A 23,861-nucleotide genomic window follows, 5' to 3' on the forward strand; every position below is an offset into this window, starting at 1 on the left:
TTTATGCACATAACACGACCATGTACATTCGTACATGCAAGGGAAGAGTTTCGTTAGCAAGAGATCTTGGAGAAACTTTACTGCCAATCTACGTGTTTAATCTTTTTTCTTTTGAAACGGAGGCAAAGATTGCCTCATCTATTAATTAAGCAGAAAAGAATTGCCCAGTTAATTACGAAAAACTGAGCAAAAACCAGAACAACAAGGGTCAAGCCCACCCCAGAGACAAAAGCACTCAGGGCAAAGCCTACCCTAATTGATAACATGTCGACCTACGGCCAGACAACGCAACTCCGACTCTGACGGAGAACTCAGAAGAGCCAGACAACACAACTCTGACTCTGACGGAGAACTCAGAAGAACAAAATCATGCGGAAGCTGGTGCCACAGAAAATCGCCGAACGGGCCATTTGCAGCCAGTCATCGTATACCACAGGGCCCCGCCGCCGCAGCTTCGACTCCACAACAACAAACAAACCGAAGCAAAACCGCGGACACGCCGGAGAAGCCTGGTATCGCTCTCACCATCATCGTTGCCACAGAAGCCTGGTCGCCACAGAGATCCTCTCGGGGCCGCCGCCCCGACATCCACCGCTCCGTCGCGCCCAGCGCACTCCACCAGCACCGCCTTCCGGGGCCGCCGCCTCGACATACCACCGCTCTCCTCGAGCAGCAACGCCGCACAGCCCAGCTGCCCGCAGCCCACGATGCTTAGGGCAACTTCTCGCAGACCACGAACGTTGTACCACATCCGAGGCCGCCGCCCCGACGTAGAGTCAGACCGCCCCCTCTGGGGCGCATCGACCGAGCCGACACCCCCACCGCCCAAGCGGGACAAGGATGCCACCCAACCAATGTCGAGAGCGAGCCCCACCTCATAGAGCCGCCACTCGCATTGTTCCCGAGATCGCCATCTCGGCGCACAAACAAAAACCACTCGGAGCCGCCGCCCCGACGTCCACTGTCCCCGCCGACGAAGAGATCCGTGCAAACCGCAATATGTTGGCTCTCCAAGGCGATGCCTCAAAGAAGGGAACAACGTAGCCGTCGGCATCGCCCGCTTCGACCATCCGAAGCTAAAGATTTCTCCCGGAGAGTCGTGTAATGGAGCTCCACGGCTACACCTTCAAGAAGGAGAACGGCACCATGGCCATGGCGCCGCTGTTGCCGGCATCGACCCAAAGTCAGTGCTGGACTTTCGCCCGGAGCTCCTCCACACCTCCGAATCCGAGCAGATCCGAAGCACTGCGCAGCACACAATCTCCGGTCGACGTCCACCGGCTCCTCGTCGTGGTGCAGCAGCCGCCGCACCTCTCAAAAACGCGCGGAGCCGCCAGATCCGCGGCCTCCCTGCCGTAACCATGCCGCGCACGCCTCCCCACGCCCGCTCGCCGCACATCCGGCCATAGTCGATCTGAAATGTCTTATAGCCAAATAAGATAATAGTTTCACATATATATTCCAAGCGCCAATGCTTTTTCTAAGGAACTCACATACCTTTTTACACAATCAAACTGCCATTTAGCCCCATGTACAAACAATCTAAGGACATGAGACAGAGGGAAAGGAGAGGTAAAACATCACCGAGCATAAAACTGGGGTGGGCAGTGAGGCCACACCTACATCAACAATGAACTTTTCTTAAGAGAAAGTAGAACCTCCAAAAAAACCAAGAATGGATAAATAATACGAATCTCATATATAGTATGAAGCTATAGAAGCAAGTAAAACCGTGGATTAATGAATATCGGGTGAAGAAAATAGACTTCAATAATTAGACATATGTAAATAGCTTTGAGTAAATTTAGCCAAGGATGTCCATATCATAAGGGCATCTCCAGCCGCGCCTCCAGGAAAGCCTCCCCAGACCTTTTTTTTGCGCCGGCGCCGAAAAATCGGCCCAGTCGCGCTCCCAGGAGCCCGATTTTCGCCGGCTTGGGCCGAAAACAGCGCCGGCGGACTCAGGCCGAACCCGGCGCGCTGGGGGCGCCCGGGGGCGCCGGGCGAACTTTTTTGGCCCGAAAAAGCCGCGGGCCCGCCGCGTCAGCGACACGGCTCTCTTCTCGGCCCTTCGTCGTCCTCATCGCCTCGTTTCCCGCGGCGAATCAATGCCAAAGCTGCCGCGCTGCTGCGCCGGTCAGCCTGCGCCATTGATGCCTCACGGGCGGCGCAGTGAAGGCCGGATGACGCGCGTCCCTCGGCCTCCCTCGCCCGCCACGCGTGCACACGGCGGACACGCGTACGGGCGGCGCCTCGGTCTATATAAGACGCACACCAGCGTGCTCGGCGATCACACTCTCTCGCCGTCGTCGTTCCTCCTCTCCTCTCTCTCGCCGTCTCCAGTTCATCACCCATGGCCGAGCGCTACCCAGGCGACGGCGCGGCGGCGAACGGCCGCCACCATCTTCACGAGGACGAGGCTCGCCTCCTCTACGAGGCCGAGTACCCGGTCCCGCCGGACATGCGGGTGCCCGGCGCGTGGAGGATCAGCGTCGGCGGCGTGCCGGTGCCCCCGGTGCCCACCGGCGCGGCGCGGCGTGCGGAGATCGCACGCATCCGCTCGAACCTGCCGCGGGCGGCGAGAAAGGGGCCGCGGTACGTCCTCGACAGCCCGCTCTGGGAGCCTTACTTCCGCCGCCGTCACGCCCAGCAGCTCGAGGCTACCAACGGTGTAGAGCCCTCCGGCAGGCTCAACTCCGCCGGCCGGCGTCGGTGGTGGGGCGTGCCCGGGCGCACGTTGGAGGCCGTCCTCGAGTACATCGAGGGCGACAACACGCCGCGCCTCGAGTACCCCGCTCCCCCTTCCTTCTCACGCCGCCGGGGAAGCTCCTGGACCCCGAGGCGCATGAAGATCGGGGGGTCTTCCTCCTCGTCCGGCGGCTCGCCCTGCCTCCTGGGGGGCCAACGGCTGGAGCTTCCCATCCAATTTTTGCACCTTCTAGCTGTCTATTACGAACTGGAACAGCCTGATCCCATGGGCACAAAGGAACTCGTGTTTGGTCTCTACGTACCGGAAGCATACAAAACGAATGAGAAGAACGGCACCGGTATCTCAAAGAATAAATTACATACCTAGCCGAATAACACACTACGGTGCGTTGCTTCCTTTCATAGGCTTCGATGCCATGCTCCAACAACCTCGGCCATGGCGTTCATTCATTCACGAACGCCAATGCCGTGGCCCCCACCCAAATATCAAGTTGAGTAGCGTGAAGAGCAGCATCGACATAAATGATGCCCACCAACTGAGGGTGACGCGGTGAGTTGCAACTCTCGGCCAACAGTTTATTTTGAAGTTCGTTTGGGTGAAGATTTATTCGAGGGGAAACCGAGGGCGACATGGTAGAATGCAGAGGAGAAAGACCGGGACGTACCAGGGGTATTAGTTCGTCCAATGCCACCTGATGTTCGTGGTCCAGGAAGGTGCAGCTTGCAAGTCACAACAGGCTGCCATGGCCGCTTGGTGAATGCGTGTCGCCACGAGATGTCAGGGAGATGCACCGCTGGACGGTTCTACTGCATTGGCCTATTATGTATGCGTTGTCGCTTTTGTGTGTGTGTGAGAGAGAGAGAGTAATTAGGACACGGCGTCTCTTTTCATAATCAATGAGAAAATCATAGATCAACAAAAACCAAAAATATACGTGGTAATAACCTAGATCAATCAAAACCAAAAATATACATGGTAATAGGTAAATTCCGGTATAATTACAGTCGAAATTCCAGTCTTAGAATTTATTCTATGTAATTTACATTGTAAATTGAGTAATTCTACTGTCTTTATTGTAATTACTTTTTTTTCTTCTAATTTTCCAGTCTAAATCTACTGCAAATGCACTGTAAAAACTCATTGTAATTGCTAATCCTGATCACTGCTTACAGTAAATTTCAGTTCCCCCAAGTTTCAACCAGTTCCCCCTATGTTTGTTCCAAAGGTTCAGCTAGTTCCCCCCATGTTTACATGCAGATGCTGAGAAAGTAGGGAGAGGGAGTTGTTGCTCGCAGTCACAGGAGGTAGGAGTTCTTTTTGGGTTGTAAACCCGGGGACCCTTTTACTTTGTTTTTGGGTCTGCTTTTTTATTTCTTGCGGGCCCGTTTAAAAGGAAGAGAGGGAAGATGGGACAACAACAGCTACAATTGGAGGACAGAAAGCAGAGACAGGTGACCGTTGTCAAACTCTGGATGGCCCAAAAATACTCCCTTCGTTTCAAATTACTCATCATGGTTTTTGAACTAAAACCACGACGAGTAATTTGAAAACGGATGAAGTATGACCGAAAGCGAATTGAATTTCAGTCCCACTTAACTTTTCCCGTTTCTCTCTTTTCCACACTAATTAGCTTGGCGAGGCTAACGATGTCCTAGTGCGCGCCCGCGGTTGGATGAGGTAGCAGGGGCGGCTTCGCGATCACTGTTCCTGGCGAGTGGCGACCTTGCGCACGTGTAACCTGTTGTCCTCGGCAGTGGCGCCGTCCCTCCGCCCCTGGCGGCGGCGGATGGAAGCGGCTGGCTGCACTGGGTGACGAGGGCTGGGACGTGATCGACGGGATCGACCGCAAGTACGCGCTGGACAGGGAGCTCGGCCGCGACGAGTTCCGGGTCACGTACCTGTGAGTTCATCGGGACATCTTCGCTGCTCCTGTCGTGTCGCGAGAGACCAGGCAACTAGCCAGCCGATGATGGCTCGCGTCCTACGCACCATGGCGCCCAACTGGCACGAGCTCCACTACCAGCCCGGCGACGGCGTCAGCTTCACCGTGGCCGACTACGCTCTTATCGGCATAGACGAGCCGACGGAGCTTGCCAGGACTCCCCTGCTCGTGCAACGACTGCTGGAAGGCGGCGACGCGGCGTGGTGCTCGCTCTGCAGGCCAGCCTGCTGCGCCGTGGCGGCCTCGCCATTTGTGCTTTTGCGTGACCGTCCACCATGCCGCCTGCGATGGCGCGTGCTCCACACGCGCCTCCCGTCGTCGGCCGCACCTTCATCCGCGACTGCGAGGACCTCCACGATGCCTTCGCCGCCCTCAGGCCGTACAGGGTGTTGGAACCAAGGCCGCGCCCTAGCTCGCCGGAGCTCTCTCCCTCTCTGTACTTCTCTCTCTGGCGCACACCGAGGAAGAAAAGGAAGAAGGAGACACGGTGGACAAGACGTTGCCGGCGCACGAATGCCCCGCCGCGAGAAAATTACATCTACAGTAACTGAACTTGACTCTAGGGTTCACTTTGGTCACTGTATTCACGAAATCGCAAGTTACGGTCACCGGGCTCGCTGAACCGGGTCACTATACGGTAACCCATACCGTTTCGGCTCGTATCGGCCCGATTTGACCAGAAACCCGCTTTGACTCGCCAGCTGGACATGACACGTCGACAAAACTTAAAGAAGCGAGCAGCGACCGAGCTATTTTGCATTTCCCCCCCTGTTCGGTCGAGACGCTTCACCTTTTCATCGACGCCTCCGAGGCATAGGAGAAGAGAAAGGAAAGGGGAAGCGATCGCGGTGCTGATCGGCTAGGGTTTCATCGCCGCCGGCGGAGGCATCCACCGACGGAGCGACGGCAGCCAGAGGGTTCGTCGACGACTTGAACCATGGCGCCTCGTCGCCGAGCAGAAGGAGACCCACCACCTGTGTATGGTAAACCCCTGTTTTCTCCCTGAACCTCTGTAAAACCCCCCTTTTCTCTCTGAATCTAATCGATTTGAGGTCGATTAGGTGGTTGCACGCTCTTATTTGCCTTCAGATTTTGATGTTACTGCTAGGGTTTCCGTTCTGCTATGGATTTTAGGCAGTTAATCTAGGGTTTTATGTAAATCTGTAGATGAAATTGACTACTTATCAAACTTCAGTCTTTGCATCAATTTTGGTGGTTATTTCCTTGGAGTTGGTAAAAATCGTGCATATGTCAATGGAGAAAACATGTGGTATGATTATGTGGAGGGGGATACACTTACTGTCGAGAAGTTAGAAGATCTGGTAGAAGAATTGGGCTATGAAGTGAAGGGGAGATTGCAAATGTATTACTGCATGCCTGGTAAACCAATGACTGAAGGTGGTCTTGTGAAGATAACTTGCAATGACAACTGTCTTAACATGAGGGCACATGTAACATTTGGGCACAAGTTTTTGCAAATGTATCTTGATCATGATGAGAGTTTCAGGCAGTTTGACTGGGATGATGTGATAGATTTTCCTGTAGCAGACCTGCCTACTGTTGTTAGTCCTATCAAACCAATTCAGACCATTAAGGAGGAAGCACTAGAGAAGCATAAGAAGAAGATTCAGCAGGATTTATTGGATAGGAAAATTAAGGAGGAAGCAGTGGAAAAAATGCAGTGTACGTTTGTCACTCATGTCACCATTGCAGATGATGCAGACCTAGCAGAAGAAGAAGCTGCAGAACAAGCTGCAGAAGAAGCACTTGCAGAGCAAGAACCAGAAGGAACAAATTCTGCAGAAGAAGCAGTTGCAGAGCAAGCAGCAGAAGAAGCAGTTGCAAATGAGGAGGAAGATGTGGAGCAGGGTGAAGAGGATGGCTCTGTTGCATATGACAGTGAAGGGTCAGTTTCTGATGCTGAAGTAAATGGGAGTGAACAAGGACCAGACTATGCTGATGAGATTGTAGATAGTGATTATAATGTCAGTGATTTAGATGATGATCTTAAAGAGGAGACAGTGGAGGAGCCTACTGATGTTCATATTAGAGCAAAGTCAGACCCTGTACAAGGATCAGATGAAGAAGACCTTGAGCTCCCAGATTCTGATGATGAAGCAGGTGCAAAGTACAAATTTAAAAGCTTTAGGAAGGAAGATTTGCATGATCCACAATTCAAAATTGGACAAGTTTTCCATTCACCAGAATTGTTTAGAAAAGCAGTGAGAGAATATGCTTGCAAAAATAGATTTGACATCAAATTGCCAGTAAATGACAGGAAAAGAATTTCAGCAAAATGTCAGTCCCACTGCCCCTGGAACATTTGGTGTAGTTATGATAGCAGAACAAACTGCATGGTCATCAAGAGTTACAATGATGAACACAAATGTTCTAAGAAGTGGAAAGTAAAGGCATTTACTGCTAGATATCTTGCAGAAAAGTACTTGGAGCACTTCAGGGCAGATCAAGGAATGAATTTGAGAAATTTTGGGAGGTTAGTTCAAAAGGAGTGGAATATGGCAGCTTCTTGTAGTAAACTAAGCAGAGAAAGGAGATATGCATTGAAGATAATCCATGGAGATGAGGAGGCACAGTACAACATGCTTTGGGATTATGCAAATGAAGTTAGAAGATCCAACCCTAGCAGCACATTTTTCATTCAATTGGACAATGAATCAAGGTTCAACAGATGCTACTTCAGTTTTGATGCATGTAAAAGAGGATTCCTTGCAGGGTGTAGGCCCATAATTTGTTTTGATGGATGTCATTTGAAAACTAAGTATGGAGGTGTGCTTCTGTCTGCAGTTGGCATGGATCCTAATGATTGTATCTATCCTGTGGCACACTGCATTGTAGATGTTGAAGATACTAACACTTGGAGCTGGTTTATGAGAACATTGAAACACGATCTTGGGATTCAGAACACCTCAGCATGGACTGTCATGTCTGATAAGCAAAAGGTAAAGATATGTACATAGTTACTTACATACATACTCACATGTCTGATATTCACTTACTTACTGACTAACTTACAAAACTTGCAGGGCCTAACAAATGCTGTAGAGCAGCATTTTCATGACTCAGAACACAGATTCTGTGTCAGGCACCTTTGGCAGAATTTCAAAGAGAAATATAGAGGAGATGTTCTGAAAAACCAGCTCTGGAAGATAGCTAGGTGCACCACAACTGATCAGTATGAAGAATATATGGAAGAGATGAGACTTCTTGATAGTGAGGCTCATGCTTGGCTTGCAGAGAAGAGGCCTAACACTTGGGTTAGGGCATTCCAGACTGATTTGCCCAAATGTGATATTTTACTAAACAACAATTGTGAGGTTTTCAATAAGTAAGTGGTACATTTATGTGTTCATGTACTTGCTATGTGTTCTTCAATTGTTCATGTACTTGCTATGTGTTCTCTCTTCATAATGAATTAAGTATGTGTTATCTCTTCAAATACTTGTAGATATATTTTGGAGGCTAGAGACTTGCCAATCATCAGCATGATTGATAGAATCAAGTCACAACTTTCAAGCAGACATTATAACAAGCAGCAAGAGGCTAAGAAATTTAATGGTCGAATCTGCCCAAAGATCAAGAAAAGGCTTCTGAAGCACATAGAATGGTCTAATAGTTGTTACCCTACTAATGCTGGAGAGGGAATCTTCCAAGTTTCTTCACATGGTAGGGAGTACATTGTGGAGTTGCAGTTCAAGGCATGCACATGCAGAAGGTGGCAATTAACTGGCATTCCCTGCCCCCACTCCATAGCTTGCTATAGAGATGAACTAATTGATCCTGAGGAAATGGTGCACAAGTGTTATGATCTTTGCAATTTCTCCAAAGCATATGCTTACATTATTATGCCTTGCAAAGATAGGAGGGAGTGGCAGAAAATGGGTGGTTGTGTAATTAAGCCTCCTTTGTATGAGAAGAAACTAGGGAGAAAGGCCAAGAATAGGAGAATGCAACCAGAGGAGGTAATAGCAAAGAAAGGAGGGAAAAAGATTACAAGACATGGCACAATTATTCATTGCAGCCATTGCAACAATCCTGGACATAATAAGAAAGGGTGCTCTGCCTTCAAGCAAGGCCTACCTGCAGCAAAACCTATGCAGAAGCAAATGAGGAAGAGGCCAAGAGCCACATTTGAAGAAGAAGAACAAGAACCTACTCTGTCACAGGTAACATTTGCAAAAATTTCAGTGCTCGATCTATCCATTTTAGCTTGTGGCTAATATTTCAGTGCTCGATACATCCATTTTAGCTTCTGGCAAATATTTCAGTGCTCGATATATCCATTTTAGCTTGTGGCTAATATTTCAGTGCTCGATACATCCATTTTAGCTTCTGGCAAATATTTCAGTGCTCGATACATCCATTTAACCTTGTTGCAAATGTGTAGGCTACAACACAAGAGCAAGCACCTGGACCATCAATGACACAGGCAAGTGAGGAGCCTGTTGTCACACAGGAACATGACATGCCTCCAATTGGAGCTCTTCATCCACATTCAATGATGGAAATCATGAGAAATGAGGTATATCCATTGAACCTTGTTAAAAATATGATCTTGATGTGAAATACATCTCATGTTTCACTACTGTTACAGGCTCCTAAACCAAGGAAAAGAAAGGTGTCAACACCATTGCCTGAAAGCTCTTTCCTCGAAGAAGCTAGAGCTGCAATGCCATTTGTAGGTAGCAGCACTGCAACAAGATTAGGAAATCTTGCAGCTAGAGTTGAAGTGATGAGGGAGGCCAAGCAGCAAGCCAATGAAATATTGCATGAAAAGAGGTGTGCTGAAATCCTAGCACAAAGGGAAGCTGCTGTTTTGCAAAAAGCAGGTGAATCCCTTGCCAAGAAACAAGCTGAAAAGGCCAAAAAAGCTCAAGAAAAAGAAGCTTTGAAAGCAGAGGCAAGAAAAAAGAGAGAGCAAGAACTTGAGGCCAAGAAGCTTGCAGCAGCAGCTAAAAAACAAGAACTAATGGAGGCAAAGAAGAGGGCTGCAGAAGAGAAGAAAGCAGCAGTGGAAGCAAAGAAAATTATTGCACTGCAAAAGAAAGCAGCTGCTGCAGCAAATAAGCACAAGAAAGTTAACATGTTTGATGAATTCAGGTCCTGAATGACCATTTAATGTAATGGATGAAGTATTTTGCAATTTCTAGATGTTAAGACAAGTTCAGTTACTGTAGATGTAATTTTCTCTTTAGTACTATATGCTTTTCAAATACTTATGTGTGTTATCAAGGAGCTATGAATGACCAGTTTCTGTTATGCTAAAGAAATGGTGTTATCAAATTCATGTTCTTCATTTGTTCAACAGTAAAATGCATGTTCAGTTCAGTACTGTTCTGTGTTATCAACTGCAAACTTTTAAATTTCAGTCTTATTCCTTCTTGTCAGTGTTCAACATGTTATTAAATGCATGTTCAGTAAAGGAAGAAACATTTTCCACTTCTCCAATTTCCAACAGCAAAGTTGTCTCCACACAAAGGTTTCTATTACCACTGACATCAAACAACACAAAAGTCTCCTTCTTACTTAGCAATTGCCAACATTGACAACAATCACATCCTAACTAGAACTAACACTAACACAAAGAGAATTGCAAATAGCAGTACAACTGCTATCTTCATTACAACAACCAAGTCTGTAACATCTCCTGGAAGTGATTTTAGCAGCAGCAGCAGCATCTTCATCATATCTTCAGGATCCACTTCTGTCGTGTTCTTCTTTTTCTTCATCTCTACTACTTTACTATCCACAGATTCACCTATCAGATGTCCATTTACCTTCAAATAATCAATGTAACTAGCTTCCCAGTGCTAAAAGTTGCAAGGTTTCTTCCCTGCCTATTTGACAAAATCAAGAACAAATCTCAAAATCAAATCAAGAACAAATCTGAAAATCAAATTAAGAAGAACAACATCCAGTCAATGTTCTTGTGCTAACCTTATGATTCATACACTTGTACAAGATCCATCCAGGATGCTTTTCAGTGGTGGACTCAAACCGCCTAATCTGGCGAATCTTGCAATCAGGGCATTGGATCAAAGGAAGCCAACCCGCACCGGCCCCCGATGAGCTACCCGCGCCGGACATGGGAGCAGAGGATGCAACTGGAGATCTCATGCAACTGTTGGATCCAAGCGACAGTGGAGGGGATGAGAGATTGCGCTAGGGATTTAGCAGTCGGATGAGGGGAACGAGAGGGGAATCGACAGGGGAGGGGAGAGGATGAAGAAACCCTCGACGTGTCATGTCCAGCTGGCGAGTCAAAGCGGGTTTCTGGTCAAATCGGGCCGATACGAGCCGAAACGGTATGGGTTACCGTATAGTGACCCGGTTCAGCGAGCCCAGTGACCGTAACTTGCGATTTCGTGAATACAGTGACCAAAGTGAACCCTAGAGTCAAGTTCAGTTACTGTAGATGTAATTTTCTCCCCCGCCGCTCTGACGGCATTTTTCTTGAGCACAAACTCACCCACACCAGTTACAACGCCAGGGCACACACCCCACGTCCCAGCCCACGCCAAGCGCTCGGTCCGGCCCGCTCTAGCCACGCCCGCGACATGCACGCACACGTCCGGGTCGTGGCGAGCCCGCATCGGACCAACTCAACGCACCCCTTAAACTCGCCAGCAGAATGCTCCTACACACACGTGCATACACACGCACGCACCCACACACACCTGCCATGAGCCCGACGCAGCCCGAACGCGCGCACGCACACGCACCCGACGCGTCTCGCCGTGGCTTATTGCCCATCACAGGGACCGCCACGGGAAGCTCCTCAGGTCGCCTGACCCCGTCGTGAACAAGCTCCTCGCCACGCCACGTTCGTGCTGTCCGAGGACCGACACGCTCGCCCGCGAGGCGCCGTGTCGCCGCTGCCGCCTCGCGCCACGTCGATGATCGCGACGTACGGCTTCATCTGGCACTGTTACTACTGTGCGAAAGAAAGCAGCTGCGGTAACGACGACCGCGCCTGCACGCGGCGACGGCTGAGGTGGTGCAGGAGATGGCGGCGACGGGCGCGGTGGGGAAGCTGTGCCTGGTGGCGCCGGCGGCGCCGGAGGATGGGCGCCAGGGCATAGCGGAGCTCGCCGTGCTTGCACCAGGTGGCCAAGGAGCGGGACGAGGCGCGCAACCAGGTGCAGCAGCTGCTCCTCGCCGCCGCGGCCGCCAATCAGGCGGCGGCGCTAGACTCCTCCCTCGATAGCTGCACTCGCTCACGTCTGTGCCGGCGAACTCCATGACACTCGACGTGGTATGTCCGTGAGTCCGTCTAGGATTCATCCGATCTGGATGAGTTGAATATGCATGTATACATAATTATCAGAGTATACATGTGCATAGTCACGCTGTAGAGGAGAGCAAGCGAATGTACATGGAGCAGTATCTTTTCAGCCTGAATCTTTGTAGTGGGTTTCTTGCACCAAATAATTGAAGTGAGAGCTTGTTGCACTAAGCACAGAACACTAAGCACAGAACAGCAGTGAACACAATGATTTCATACACGAGGGAAGCAGTGAATGAAAATATTCATAGTAGTTTAGAATGCGCGATTACAAGCTACAATGGAACAATACACTTTGCGTATGTTTAAATGCTGGTAAACTTGCTGATGAGATGTTGATGCAAACACCCCTCTCTCTCTCTCTCTCTCTTCTCTGGTTTGATTCAAGAGAAGTGAGTACACCAATCTTTCTAGCTAGTTTGGTGAAGCCAGGGCAGTTTACTGTGATTTTCCTTTTTCTTTTTGCCAATTAAGCAATCAGCTGCCCGGCGCACTTGCAGTAGGAAAGGATCATGTTGATGACGAGCAGCTGCATGGGCCACGGACGAGAAGCCATGTACGGTCTTGGCCGTCGGCGACGAGGTCCTTTGACTTGGCCATCATGTACTGAGAGCGCGAACAAGAGCAAACTATCGAAGGAGCTGGTCCGGCCGCCCGTGATGGGTCTCGGAATGGGATCTTGGTGCGGCCGCTATGAACCGTGGAGCACGGCCGCTCATGTCGTTCATCGAAATGGGTCTTTCGTGATAGTATATGAGACACGGTCTCATAGGATTTTTTCGAGATGAATCCCACGTCAAACTTAACGGTCAACGAAGCTTAACGGTCGAGGCTTACACGTGGGCCCGTCCATCCATAAACGTGTTTAAACTGGCCAAACGGGCAAGTAATGTGAAGAGGTAGCAATTTGAGACGAATTAACCTAAAAATGATGTCCGAAAATGTAAAAATGATGTCCGAAAATGTAATGTGGCAGTAGTGTTTTCTTTTTTCGGAACAGAAGCCACGAAAGTGATACCAGTGCTTCGTAGTGACGTGGTGTCTTGTCGTCTACAGTACTGCACGAACTGGAGACCAAGTCATGGCCGAGACGTGCAGCAGAAGAACCATTGGCATGTCGTTCCTGCCGGTTGGACATAAGCATCATACGCGGCGATGATCCGCCGGTCGTCCGCTAGTTGGGCGTGCAAGTCGCGCGAGGTACCGAACAAACTTCCACCATGCAGAAAACCCAACCATCTTCTACACTAATATTATGTAAACTTGCTAAACTACACCCGCGCCGCGCCGCGCCGCGCCGGAAGGAGGCATCAAACAGGCCGGAGTTAATTACACGATAGTACCATATTTGAAACGATGGTGGCGAATTGATACCACTTTTGAAAAAATTTACGTGTCAGTACCACGTTTGAGTCAAACCGTTGCGAATCGGGCTAAACCTCGTATTTCTACGTATTGACGCTGGAACTGACCGCCCGGGCCCGCACGTCAGCTGCCATGCTGGCGAATCGATACTCGCCCGCTCGCTCGATAGGCGCGGTCCGGCTCGAACCGGACCGGCCCGTGCTCTGTCTCTCTCTCCTTTCCTCTCTTCCTCTTTTCGTCGACGAACCCTAGCTCCACCGCACGTCTGTACGGCGATGGCGGCGGCAACCCCGGGCGGTGGTGGCGGCAGCGGCGGTGGCGGCAACGGCGATGGCGGCGGCGCAAACAATCCCCTCTTCGGCAGCTGCGCGGCAGGAGGAATCGACGGGAGATCTCCAATCGAGGGCGGCGACGGCTACTCGAGCTCTGACTTGTATTCCAGCGACGACGACGAGTTCATGGAGCCCGCACTGTCCATGGAGCAGCGGGTACGGCTGGCACAGCAATGGGTGGCGAACCCTAGCTGTAGCCACGAGCTGACCCACGGCTTCGGCGGCGTCCTGTAAGTTTTCTCTCTTTTTTTCTTCTCATTTAATTTGCAATTAGGGTTATAGTGTACTGATTAGGCAAAATGCATGTGAATTGTAGTTTATATGAGGACATATGGAATGTTAGGATCCATTTTGACAATAATGATCTGTTAGAGAGGAAGTTAAGCTGTTCAGATGTGACATATCTGAATATGGTTGCTTTGATGGAAACACAAGGCTTTAGTATTGATGATTCACTGCTGTTTTACATGGAGACCCTAGGAGAGCAGGGTTTGGAATTGGTTGATAGTAATGTTAAACTACAGTTGATCAAGAGGCAGAATGAGGAGAGTTTGGTGCTTAATTTGTTATTTAGGGCTTGTCCACCAGCTGTTAGTGTAGCACAGAAGGGTTTTGCAGAGAAGCAAAATTTAGATCCTATTGTTTATTCTGAGCCTGTGGTTTATGATCTGGCTGATCCTCCTGTTTATGCTGTTGATCAGCAAGGTGTTGCTTATGAACGTCAGAGTAGCTGCTCTATTGCACCTGTAGGCCCTGCTGTTTTAACACAAGAGAGCAGGAGTGTTGTAAATCCAAAGTTAAAAGAAGTTGTGGAAGAAGAACAAGATGGCTATGATGCCAGTTATGCATCTTCATCCGAAGGGCAATATGACAGTGACACTAACCCTTATTATATGGGGGATTTAAGGCCTAACTATAATGAGGAAATGAATGATGCTGAAGACATGGAGATGGAAGAGGGAAATAGACAGAGAGAACCAGAAGAGGAAGAGGAAGAAGTACAAGAACAACATGAGGAAGAAACAGAGGAAGAAGAATCAGAAGAAGAAACAGAGGAGGAAGAACCAGTGCATTATGAGGGTGACACAGAGGTAGAGGAATTATTTGAGTTGGAGGATGATGAGCCTATTGTTCAAGAAGAGGAAGAAAAAATATCTGTGCCGGCAAAGAAGAAGCAGAAGATGCAAGTAAGGAGGGGACCAACAACAAGGTCACATTCTAGTGTTTTAGAAGAAGTGCAACCTGATTGGAAACCATCATCAGATGAAGAAGATAATAGTTTACTTAAGGACAATGAAGATGATGGGTTTCAGCCACTAGCATTTGTGCTACCTGAAAAAAGGAAGAGCAGGGTAAAGAAGAGGCCACCTAGAGTATGGTACAATGAGGATTTGGAGCAACCACACCAACAACTACAACTGCAAATGTGTTTCAGAGATCAACATCAATTCAGAGATGCATTGTTGAGCCTGCACATCACTCAGTGCAGAGACTTCAAGTATCACAGGAACTCAGATCAGAGGATCATTGTGCATTGCAAGAATTCACAATGCAAGTTCTGCATTGTGGCAGCTGTTATAAAAGGGGAAACACTTTTGCAATTAAGAAGATGAGATTACAACACACTTGCCCTAGTTCTACTGAAACAAGCAGGGTAAGTGCCAAGTGGCTTGCAAAGCAATATGAGCCACTATTCAGATCTGATGTCAGTACTAGCATACATACACTTATTGATGCCTGCATGGAAAAGTATGGTGTGGATGTGCCCAAGGCAATGGCATATAGGACAAAAAACCTAGCTGTTGAGGCTGTGTTGGGAGATCATAGGAAGCAATACCCAAGGCTGAGAGACTATGCTCAGACTGTCATGGATACAAACCCTGGGAGTAGGGTTTTAGTCACCACTGTAACTCCAGCACCCACTCAAAAAATCCCACATCCAGGATCCAGATTCCATGCAATGTTTTACTGCATCAATGGAGCAAGGGAGGGATTTCTACAGGGGTGTAGACCATTCATTGGTTAGTTCATTTTAGCTTGTGCACTACTTTGATTTTTTTTAGTTTCAATAGCTTGCACATATAAATGCATTTAACATGTTATGTTTACATCCTGTTTTAGGTGTTGATGGATGTTTTATCAAGCTGACCACTGGTGCACAAATCCTTGCTGCCACTGGTAGAGATGGCAATAACAACATATACCCACTGGCATTTGGCATTGTTGGACAAGAGGACAAAGCAAACTGGTGCTGGTTTCTACACCAACTGAAGATTTGTCTTGGAGGAGAAGTTGGACAGTATGGTCCATATACTATAATGTCAGACAGACAGAAGGTATGTCTATCCACCTTGCATTGCCTGCTAAATATGTGTTGACATGTGTATTACACAGTAGCTTAGCTGTTTAAATTGTGTGCACCAGGGGCTACTGTATGCAGTGAGTAAAGTTTTTCGTAACAGTAATCAAAGATTCTGCTTAAGACACATATATGCAAACTTCCAAAATGCTGGCTTTAGGGGGGAAGACCTTAAGAAGTGCATGGATAAACCTAACCATTAGGGTTTACGGTGACTCGGGGTCGACGGAGCCACCTAAACCTAACCATTAGGGTTTATGGTGACTCGGGGTCGACGAAGCCACCTAAACATAGGCTTCCATGCATGATATAACATAACCATCTAATAATCCAGTGCTAACATAACCATCAAATAGTCTTCCAATGCTAACATAATCATCAAAACCTAGTGCATGAGAAATCATAATCTGAAGTCTAGCAAACATAACACAGAATATCTGATCCAGCAATCATAACACACAATACTTACTACAGTTCAACATATTATAAAGTACACAACCATTGTTCACAATACATAGTGGAGTTTAGATGCATAGTTCATCCTTTTCTTACAAAAGGATGAAAATCATATCTACTACATACATACACAGCCATAGTTCATCTTAGAGAAGTTCACATTTAGTAGAGCCATGCACTACACAACCATCATGCCCAAAAGGTCAGCATTGCCCACTACTCTCATATTCATTTTCTTCACTTCTCTAAGATGGCCTGGATCCCCTTGATCTTCTCCTTCAGCTTCTCCTCTGCCTTAATCAGCTCAGCAATCTGAAGCTCTAGCTGCCCCTTCTCTTCACCATGCTTTTCCTTTCTCTTGAGCAAATCAGTAACCTGAAACTTCAACTCTAGCTTATCTTGGGTGAGCTTCTCCTCAGACTTTGTGAGCTCTGCATTCTTCAACTCCAAGTTCATCTTAGCTTCAGTAAGCAATTGCTTATCAGTAATATGCTTCAACTTCAGGTTCTGGATGACTGTAGCTTGAGCTCTTGTCAGGTTCAGTAGCACATCATAATTCTGCTTAAACTTCTCAAACTCTGCATCTCTCTTTGCCATCTGTGCATTCATATCAGCCACCAGCTCACTTCTGCATTCATGCTGATATGTAATGGCAGACTGCAGATGTCTGAAATCCACCACCCTATCCTCCTGGAAGCTCATAAGCTGATGCACATCTTGGACTAGCTTGTCATAGTTGGCCTTCAGGTTGTTCTTCTCTTCTGTCAGATGGTGGATAGTGAAAGAACTTTCAAGATTATCATTCACCCTAGCACTCTTGCTATCTTCAACCATTGCGCACAGCTTCAACAATGCATTTTGCATTGTTGGGGGCCACTGGTGATCAACCCATTCAACAAACCCACAATTCTGCCCTTCCTGCAAAAAGAAAAAAAGATAAAAAATAAACAAGTTAGTGCATAACTAGTGCAAAGAAATAACACTGTTTTGTCCTTTCTACATTGGTAATAATAACAACACTAAGCTACGCTGGTAATTGAGATGTACCTACCCACTAAATAACAACATGACAAATTACAACACTAGTCAGCTACAGATTTAAACTAGTTTTTGCTAATCACCTACAAAAGCAATCTCAAACTGCAAACTTGGTGAACTGCCAAAGCATTTGCAGTACATACTATCCATTCAACTGAATATTTGTAGCATTTACATACATAACAGCAGGTGCATCCCAACATAAAACTAACAGTTCAATCAATATTTAGTTACAAACAGGAGCAAAAGTAACAGCAACATAATTAACAGTACCACTGTCATTCAACTACATAAAAATGCCACAATAACAACTTAAAACCTGTAGAAGTCTCAAACTGAATATTTCACATGTGGGCAAAAACAATCCCACTGCAAAATAACAGTACCACTGTCATTAAACTACACAAGCTACTGCTGTTGCAAAAGTGAATAATCAGCCCTAACAAAATGACAGTAAAGATTCCACTGCCAAGTTAAATATGCCCTAATAATCAGCCCTTTTACTAATGTGAACATACTATATAGCAGATCAGTTATCCTTGTGACATGTAAGTCTCCCTTTATCACTTTTTCTTGTAAACTCATGTAAAAGTGATAAGGTTATGCATGTTAGCTTGGAACATGAGGGATGTGCGCATGAGGAATAATATGACATATAATATCCCACTATCAGCCTACAGTTCATACCGGCTCTGCACATGCTAAGAACCTTCTCGCTGTGTTTGTTCCTTCAAATGCGACAAGCCTCTCAGATGCCTTCCCGTGCTTCTCACATACCGACATCGTTTCCAGCTCAAGCCCGTGGTAATCTGGATCTTCAACGCTGAAAGGGACCTGCCAAAGCTCGTACAAACAAAATGCCCAAATCAAAACCCAGCGAAATCAATCAAATCAAAAAACCCCAAATCTGTAACCCTAAACTTAGCTCAAGGAAAATCACCTGGCTCAGCCCGTCCATGGATGAGGTCGAGTGCATGTACGGCAGGCTGGAAGTGTCGTCACTGCTTTCGTCTTCGAAAACCATGGCGGGCGGCGGCGGTCCGATCCGGCAACACTGCGGGCGCCGACGAGGGCGGCGAGAGAGGAGCGAGCAGAGAGGCACGAGCGAGGAGGAAGAGAGACAGAGCACGGGCCGGTCCGGTTCGAGCCAGACCGCACCTATCGAGCGAGCGGGCGGGTACCGGTTCGCCAGCGTGGCAACTGACGCGCGGGCCCGGGCGGTCAGTTCCAGCGTCAATACATAGAAATACGAGGTTTAGCCCGATTCGCAACGGTTCGACTCAAACGTGGTACTGACACGTAAAAATTTTCAGAAGTGATATCAATTCGTCACCACCGCCCTAAATGTGGTACTATCGTGTAATTAACTCAACAGGCTGCAGTCTAGCGCGTGGCTTGCCGCTTTCGTCCGGGGCGCACCCGGCGATGACTGCAAGAAGCACCAATATCCATATCCAGGCGGCTGTCTTTCCCCCAATAAGCATCAACAGCTAGCGCCCTGCTTAAACAGCCGAATTTCCATGTTTCATGAGCAGCCCAAAAGAAAAAGACCCCCCCAAGATGCCAACTAGAGTTTACTGGCAGTATGCCAAGGCAAACCAATGCAATGTCGTGCACTGGTACATCAAAAGTCTGGTATTTACCACCATGCCAGCATCTCAAAATAGATGACCATGAACAACAACACGTCTCAACGGTGCCACATAACAACACCTACAGATGGTAACAATTTCACCAATGATTCTGTGGCAACATGTAATCTTTAGATTCACATAAACTAGCAGAAGAAGCTGTCCTGGAGGAATCAATAGAGCCATCACTCATCAGTAAGTCCTGGAGGAGTCGAAACTAGCAAAACGACTCATCATACTGCAGTTACTTTAAGCCTTGTTACGGCAGCCACGGTCCTCGAACTGCTAACTGTCACTGGCATCTCTGGTCTTGCATGCTTTACCATCTGAAACATATTGCCGCACCTTAAGGTTTGCCGAGAAAACAAAAGCATATAGCAAATGTTCTTTTCAAATGCATGCAACAGCAACCAAAATGGCTAAGAACGGGGCAATCTACATTCTATAACTAAGTCCAAATGCAGCAGCAGGTCATCTTTTGAGTTGTAACCATTGGATTTATAAAAATTCCCTCTCACTCAAACAGAAGGCTTTATTAAAATTCTCTTTTGATCAGTTGGATTTAAATACACTATTATGCATACAGGCACTGGGAGCCAGGTTGCTGAGACATAAAACTTTTACTGGGAATTCGAGAGAAATAACTATAGTTGATAATAATTCGGTAATCCACTTCTGAGCCCAGGCTCAGCTGCCATTTTTGCATATCATCACTATAGAAATTCAGCATGTTACTAACACCGAGTATACCCTAGCATTATTAAATATGCTAGTACATAATTTAAAAAAAATTAGAGCACCGGAATTGAAAATAAGCTTAACCAGAACATTAAGAAAACAATTTTTCTGAACAGAAAGTTTACCTTAACATCACCCCTGGTTAACGGGTCTTGGAGGTCGTGGCAGTAAAGAGTATAGTACCAGAAAAACACCATGATTCCTTGAAATGACAGTCACATCCACTGAAGCAGTTGGATTCTGTAATAATAAATGTCAGATTTGCCCTTGTTGCATATTGCAAACATCGAATAAACGGATACAATTAGTACCTTCAACTCCACCTCATGAGTATAAATACCACTAATAAACTGCACATAACAGACCCTGCTGTTAAAATCATATGCACCGAGGTTATTCCTCTCTTGGTACTTAATCATCAGGTCAAGGAAACCATCGTAGTCATCATTGTTCCAAGGCAAAGTACACACGTCCTGTTCTGCATCAATTTTTGCTCTGTTGGAGTGGCTGAGCATAGCCAAGGGGACTTCAGAAACAAAAAAAATCTTTTCGCTCAACTCGAGTCCAAAAAAAGGGACAAGTTCTAATCTCATCCATGATATAATGCATCTCTCCCCGAGTGGGCACTATCTGAACGCATGGGCATCTGCACCCACTTTTAAAAAACTGTATTTTAAGCATGTTTTGAAATGTTAAAAAAATAACAGAAAATTGTATGCATACATGTTCGCAAATGTGTGTGCACACGGCATAAAGTTTTGTGAAAAAATGTCTTTCTGGTTTGCCTTCGTAAAAAGACAAATTTCAGTGCTTCTAAATAGCGTTTCACGACACAATTTTTTGTCTTTTTTGCACAGGGCTCAAAGAAAGTTATTTTTTCGTAAAACTTTATGCATGCACATAGAACATGAAGATGTATCCGTGCAAACTTTTTTAGATTTTTTTGGCATTTAGAAATGTGTTTTTTAAAGTGAGTTCATATGTACCCGGGTTCATCTATGCACTTCCCATCTCTCCCCTACAAAACAAGCTTTGTATTAGTCCAAAACAACATCTTTCGGCAAGGTGGTATTTACACTAGGAAACAAACTTTGTGTTAATCCATAATGACATGGATCAGCATACTGTTGTTAACTTACTTGGACACTTCTTTTAGTCTTTCGGCAAGGTGGTCAATCTGTCTGCAATTCAACAGATAGCCTTTCTCACTCAAATCACTAGCCATTTGAGATATTTCTTCCAGCGCAGTGCCCATTGCTTGTAAATCTTTCGCCTGGTAATGTGCAACAGTCTCTGTTTTATCTGAAATTATATTAACAAAGTATGCATTTATTGCATTATGTCCAGAAAGATTAAAATAGTTTTCAACCAACTGAATGTTTAAATTTAGTACCTTTTCCCTTTTTTGCAGGGTCTTTAAGTTTAGTACCTTGACATTTAAAACTTGCCAACTTCACAACGACATCACCATCTTTTGTCTTATAGTAGTATGTGTTGTCCAATCTCAAGTTTCCATGGTACTTGTCATAGAGCCACAGTCCCTTCAAACCATCAAGCATTTGACTCACAACACTTTGAAGCTTAGCGGACGGGAATGGTATCCGGCCCGGTTCGGCATACTTAGCTACAAATGGTTCGGTGGACTTGAAGTATGCTGTTAACATTCCTGTGTATCGGTCAGTAAAGACTAGCAGATATGGATCTTTGTCACTGACAAGTTTTGCATGCAGAAGGTTCTTATGTAAGCAATCCCTCATTAAAGTAACAGAATGCTTGTCTTGGGTTGGATGTTTCACATGGAGGACAACCGGATCAGCACCAAGGGGAGGGTTGTAGAAATCTGGTAACTTTGCTGGCATCATAAGCTCACAAGTCACTTTCTGTTCAGCCTGGTTCATCCTTAGGTTTAACAGGTCATAGTGTATCTTCATAGGCTGCAAATTCATAAAGTCTATTTGAGAAAAATATCCAGTGAAAAGATGCTACAGATTTTAAAAACGTACTCTCTACCTGTTTCTCTTTTGTTTTCTTCTTTTCTTGGGACTGACCTGGAGTAAAATTAGAAGAACGATTGCAGGTGTTAATATAACACAAACTTATAGAGGCAGACATTTTACTGAACTCTCTTTGACGCATTCTATGTGACACAAGAAGAGCCTCAGCTTGTCACTGATTGTTACTGGATAAGATGCTAAAGTACACAAAGGACATGTCCAAAAAAATAATGCAGTACACAAAACGAAGATAATACCTGATGGATTTGGTGCCATCACAACGTATATCACGGATTTTTACCCGCTGTCTTTCTGACAAGAAACTGCAAAAAAGAGATGCATTCTTGATTATAAAGTGCCCTGAAATCTTGTTTTCAAAACAACGATCCTGTACGGATTATTAAACAAGCCATTATTTTATCCCAATGCAAAAAAATGCATCACCAGCCACCTGTTACTTTATCAAGTTTTATTATCACTGAATTCTCCACTTTGCCCGTCAAGCATACAAGCTGCTATGAGCATTTTTAACATGGAAAAATAACAACAATGTAGAAGCAACAGTATGATTACCCCAGTGTCAAGATTTATTTAGGCTATAATCTAGGGTAATGATATTTTTAGGCTCTTGTTTGCTTAGGCTCTAATCCAAACCACACAAGGGTAATGATCTAAACCAAAACTAATAGCAACATCAGAGATAGAAAGTGCAATGAAGCTCCCAGCCATTATCAAGAAATGGCACTCAGCAACACATGCTGATCAAAAGTGATGCATATATCACTGAGCACTGACAATCATATGCAGCACTGTGAAGACATCAGCCTTGGGAAATTGCAACACTGAATTTTTCAGGTTGAAAGAATCTGTGATCCGATTCCAATAGTCTAACCAATGATTGGCTACAAAAGGGAAGATACTAGACTGTTCCGTGTACTCCCAAGCAAACAAGAGGAGCGACAGAAATGCAAAGATTGGTAATACTAACCAAAATGTAAACATGTTTTAGCTCCGATAGGTAACCAGAAATAGCAACGAGCATGCATGTCCTTATGTCCAAAACAAAATAGACAACGCGTCTATGACCAAGTTATCCCACTCAACTGCTAACCCACTTTATCCCTCATCATTTGTATAAACTAATCATCAAGTAGTATCCCACTATATCAAAGTATTAGTAGACAGTAGTTTGGGAACATGAATAACTGAGCATCAAGAAACAACTACCACCCGTAGCAGGCAGTGTACACAGCAACAAGCGTAGATCACATAACAGCTCGTCTAGCCGAAAAGGTAAGACTAGCGAAACCCCAGGAGGGGAGGGGAGGGGAGGGGTGGAAGCGATTCTTACCGTAAATAAGGGCAGGTTGCCGGGAGGGCCTGTGGGTCAGAGGCACCAGGAGCTGAGGCGGCGTCTACGGCGGCGGCAGGGGATGAGGCGGCGTCGACGGCGGCGGCAGGGGATGAGCCGGCGTCGGGGTCGGAGGAGGAGTGACCGGCTCGGCTGGTACGGCTTCGACGAACAGGTCCAGGCGGCGAGGAAGAACCAGCGGCGGACGGCGCGGCTGCTGGGGCGGGGGCGGTGGGCGGAGTGAGGAGGAGGCAGGCACCGTCGCCGTCGGAGAAGAGAGAATGGTCGCTCCCTCGCGTCTCGTGTCGCGGACGGGGAAAGGAGGGTTTGCGGGGAATTTTGGGGGGTTCGGATCGTAAGGCCAATACCTCGCCTTTTTTTCGAGTCCAAAATCAATACCTCGCCTATTGCGCGACTTTGAGAGGTACTAGCGATCGCCTACGCACGTCAGTTCGTGGGCCGCAGCCCATTAAGCGCCTCCATTCGGCTTGAAGTAGACCGGGTTTTTTACATGCGCTCCTAATTGGCCGGGTTCCTGGGTTATCCTGGTTTTCTGTTTCGTTTTTCTAGTCCGGGTCTTCGTTGGATTTTTTTATCTGGTCTATTGTCATATTGTCTTTGTCTTTCAATTTTTTTGTGTTT

At 46.7% G+C, this 23,861-nt stretch overlaps 4 protein-coding genes across 6 annotated transcripts; 2 read left to right on the top strand and 2 right to left on the bottom strand.

The window, feature by feature from the left end:
• Positions 1 to 6,130: 6,130 nt before the first annotated feature.
• LOC147986545 (uncharacterized) lies at positions 6,131 to 9,777 on the top strand. The gene is made up of 5 exons (XM_087542051.1): positions 6,131 to 7,612; positions 7,697 to 7,900; positions 8,120 to 8,836; positions 9,058 to 9,192; positions 9,265 to 9,777. Exons 1-5 carry the CDS (start codon positions 6,131 to 6,133, stop codon positions 9,775 to 9,777), a joined length of 3,051 nt encoding a protein of 1,016 aa, XP_087398177.1.
• A 5,616-nt stretch (positions 9,778 to 15,393) lies between these two features.
• On the top strand, positions 15,394 to 16,214 carry LOC147986546 (uncharacterized). Its single transcript, XM_087542052.1, has 3 exons — positions 15,394 to 15,673; positions 15,774 to 15,988; positions 16,077 to 16,214. The coding sequence occupies exons 1-3, from the start codon at positions 15,394 to 15,396 to the stop codon at positions 16,212 to 16,214; spliced, it is 633 nt and encodes a 210-aa protein (XP_087398178.1).
• Positions 16,215 to 16,704: 490 nt separating this feature from the next.
• Positions 16,705 to 18,529, bottom strand: LOC147986547 (uncharacterized). The gene is made up of 3 exons (XM_087540081.1): positions 18,446 to 18,529; positions 18,193 to 18,339; positions 16,705 to 17,385 (listed from the first exon to the last, which is right to left on the bottom strand). The coding sequence occupies exons 1-3, from the start codon at positions 18,527 to 18,529 to the stop codon at positions 16,705 to 16,707; spliced, it is 912 nt and encodes a 303-aa protein (XP_087396207.1).
• A 612-nt stretch (positions 18,530 to 19,141) lies between these two features.
• Positions 19,142 to 23,560, bottom strand: LOC125533983 (uncharacterized). Of its 3 annotated transcripts, XM_087544813.1 has the most exons (8): positions 23,220 to 23,560; positions 22,126 to 22,191; positions 21,885 to 21,922; positions 21,268 to 21,808; positions 21,014 to 21,176; positions 20,186 to 20,381; positions 20,000 to 20,114; positions 19,142 to 19,462 (listed from the first exon to the last, which is right to left on the bottom strand). In XM_087544813.1, exons 2-7 carry the CDS (start codon positions 22,142 to 22,144, stop codon positions 20,007 to 20,009), a joined length of 1,065 nt encoding a protein of 354 aa, XP_087400939.1. In that variant the 5' UTR covers positions 22,145 to 22,191; positions 23,220 to 23,560; the 3' UTR covers positions 19,142 to 19,462; positions 20,000 to 20,006. The 3 variants fall into 3 exon arrangements, with proteins under 3 accessions (XP_087400939.1, XP_087400941.1, XP_048553257.1); XM_087544815.1 differs by lacking the exons at positions 19,142 to 19,462; positions 20,000 to 20,114 and adding an exon at positions 20,861 to 20,892 and having other exon boundaries at positions 20,255 to 20,381; XM_048697300.2 differs by lacking the exons at positions 19,142 to 19,462; positions 20,000 to 20,114; positions 20,186 to 20,381 and adding an exon at positions 20,552 to 20,892.
• Positions 23,561 to 23,861: the final 301 nt, after the last annotated feature.

Source organism: Triticum urartu, chromosome 2A (assembly GCF_056163025.1).
Source record: "Triticum urartu cultivar PI428250 chromosome 2A, HENAU_Tu73, whole genome shotgun sequence".
Classification (NCBI taxonomy): Eukaryota; Viridiplantae; Streptophyta; class Magnoliopsida; order Poales; family Poaceae; genus Triticum; species Triticum urartu.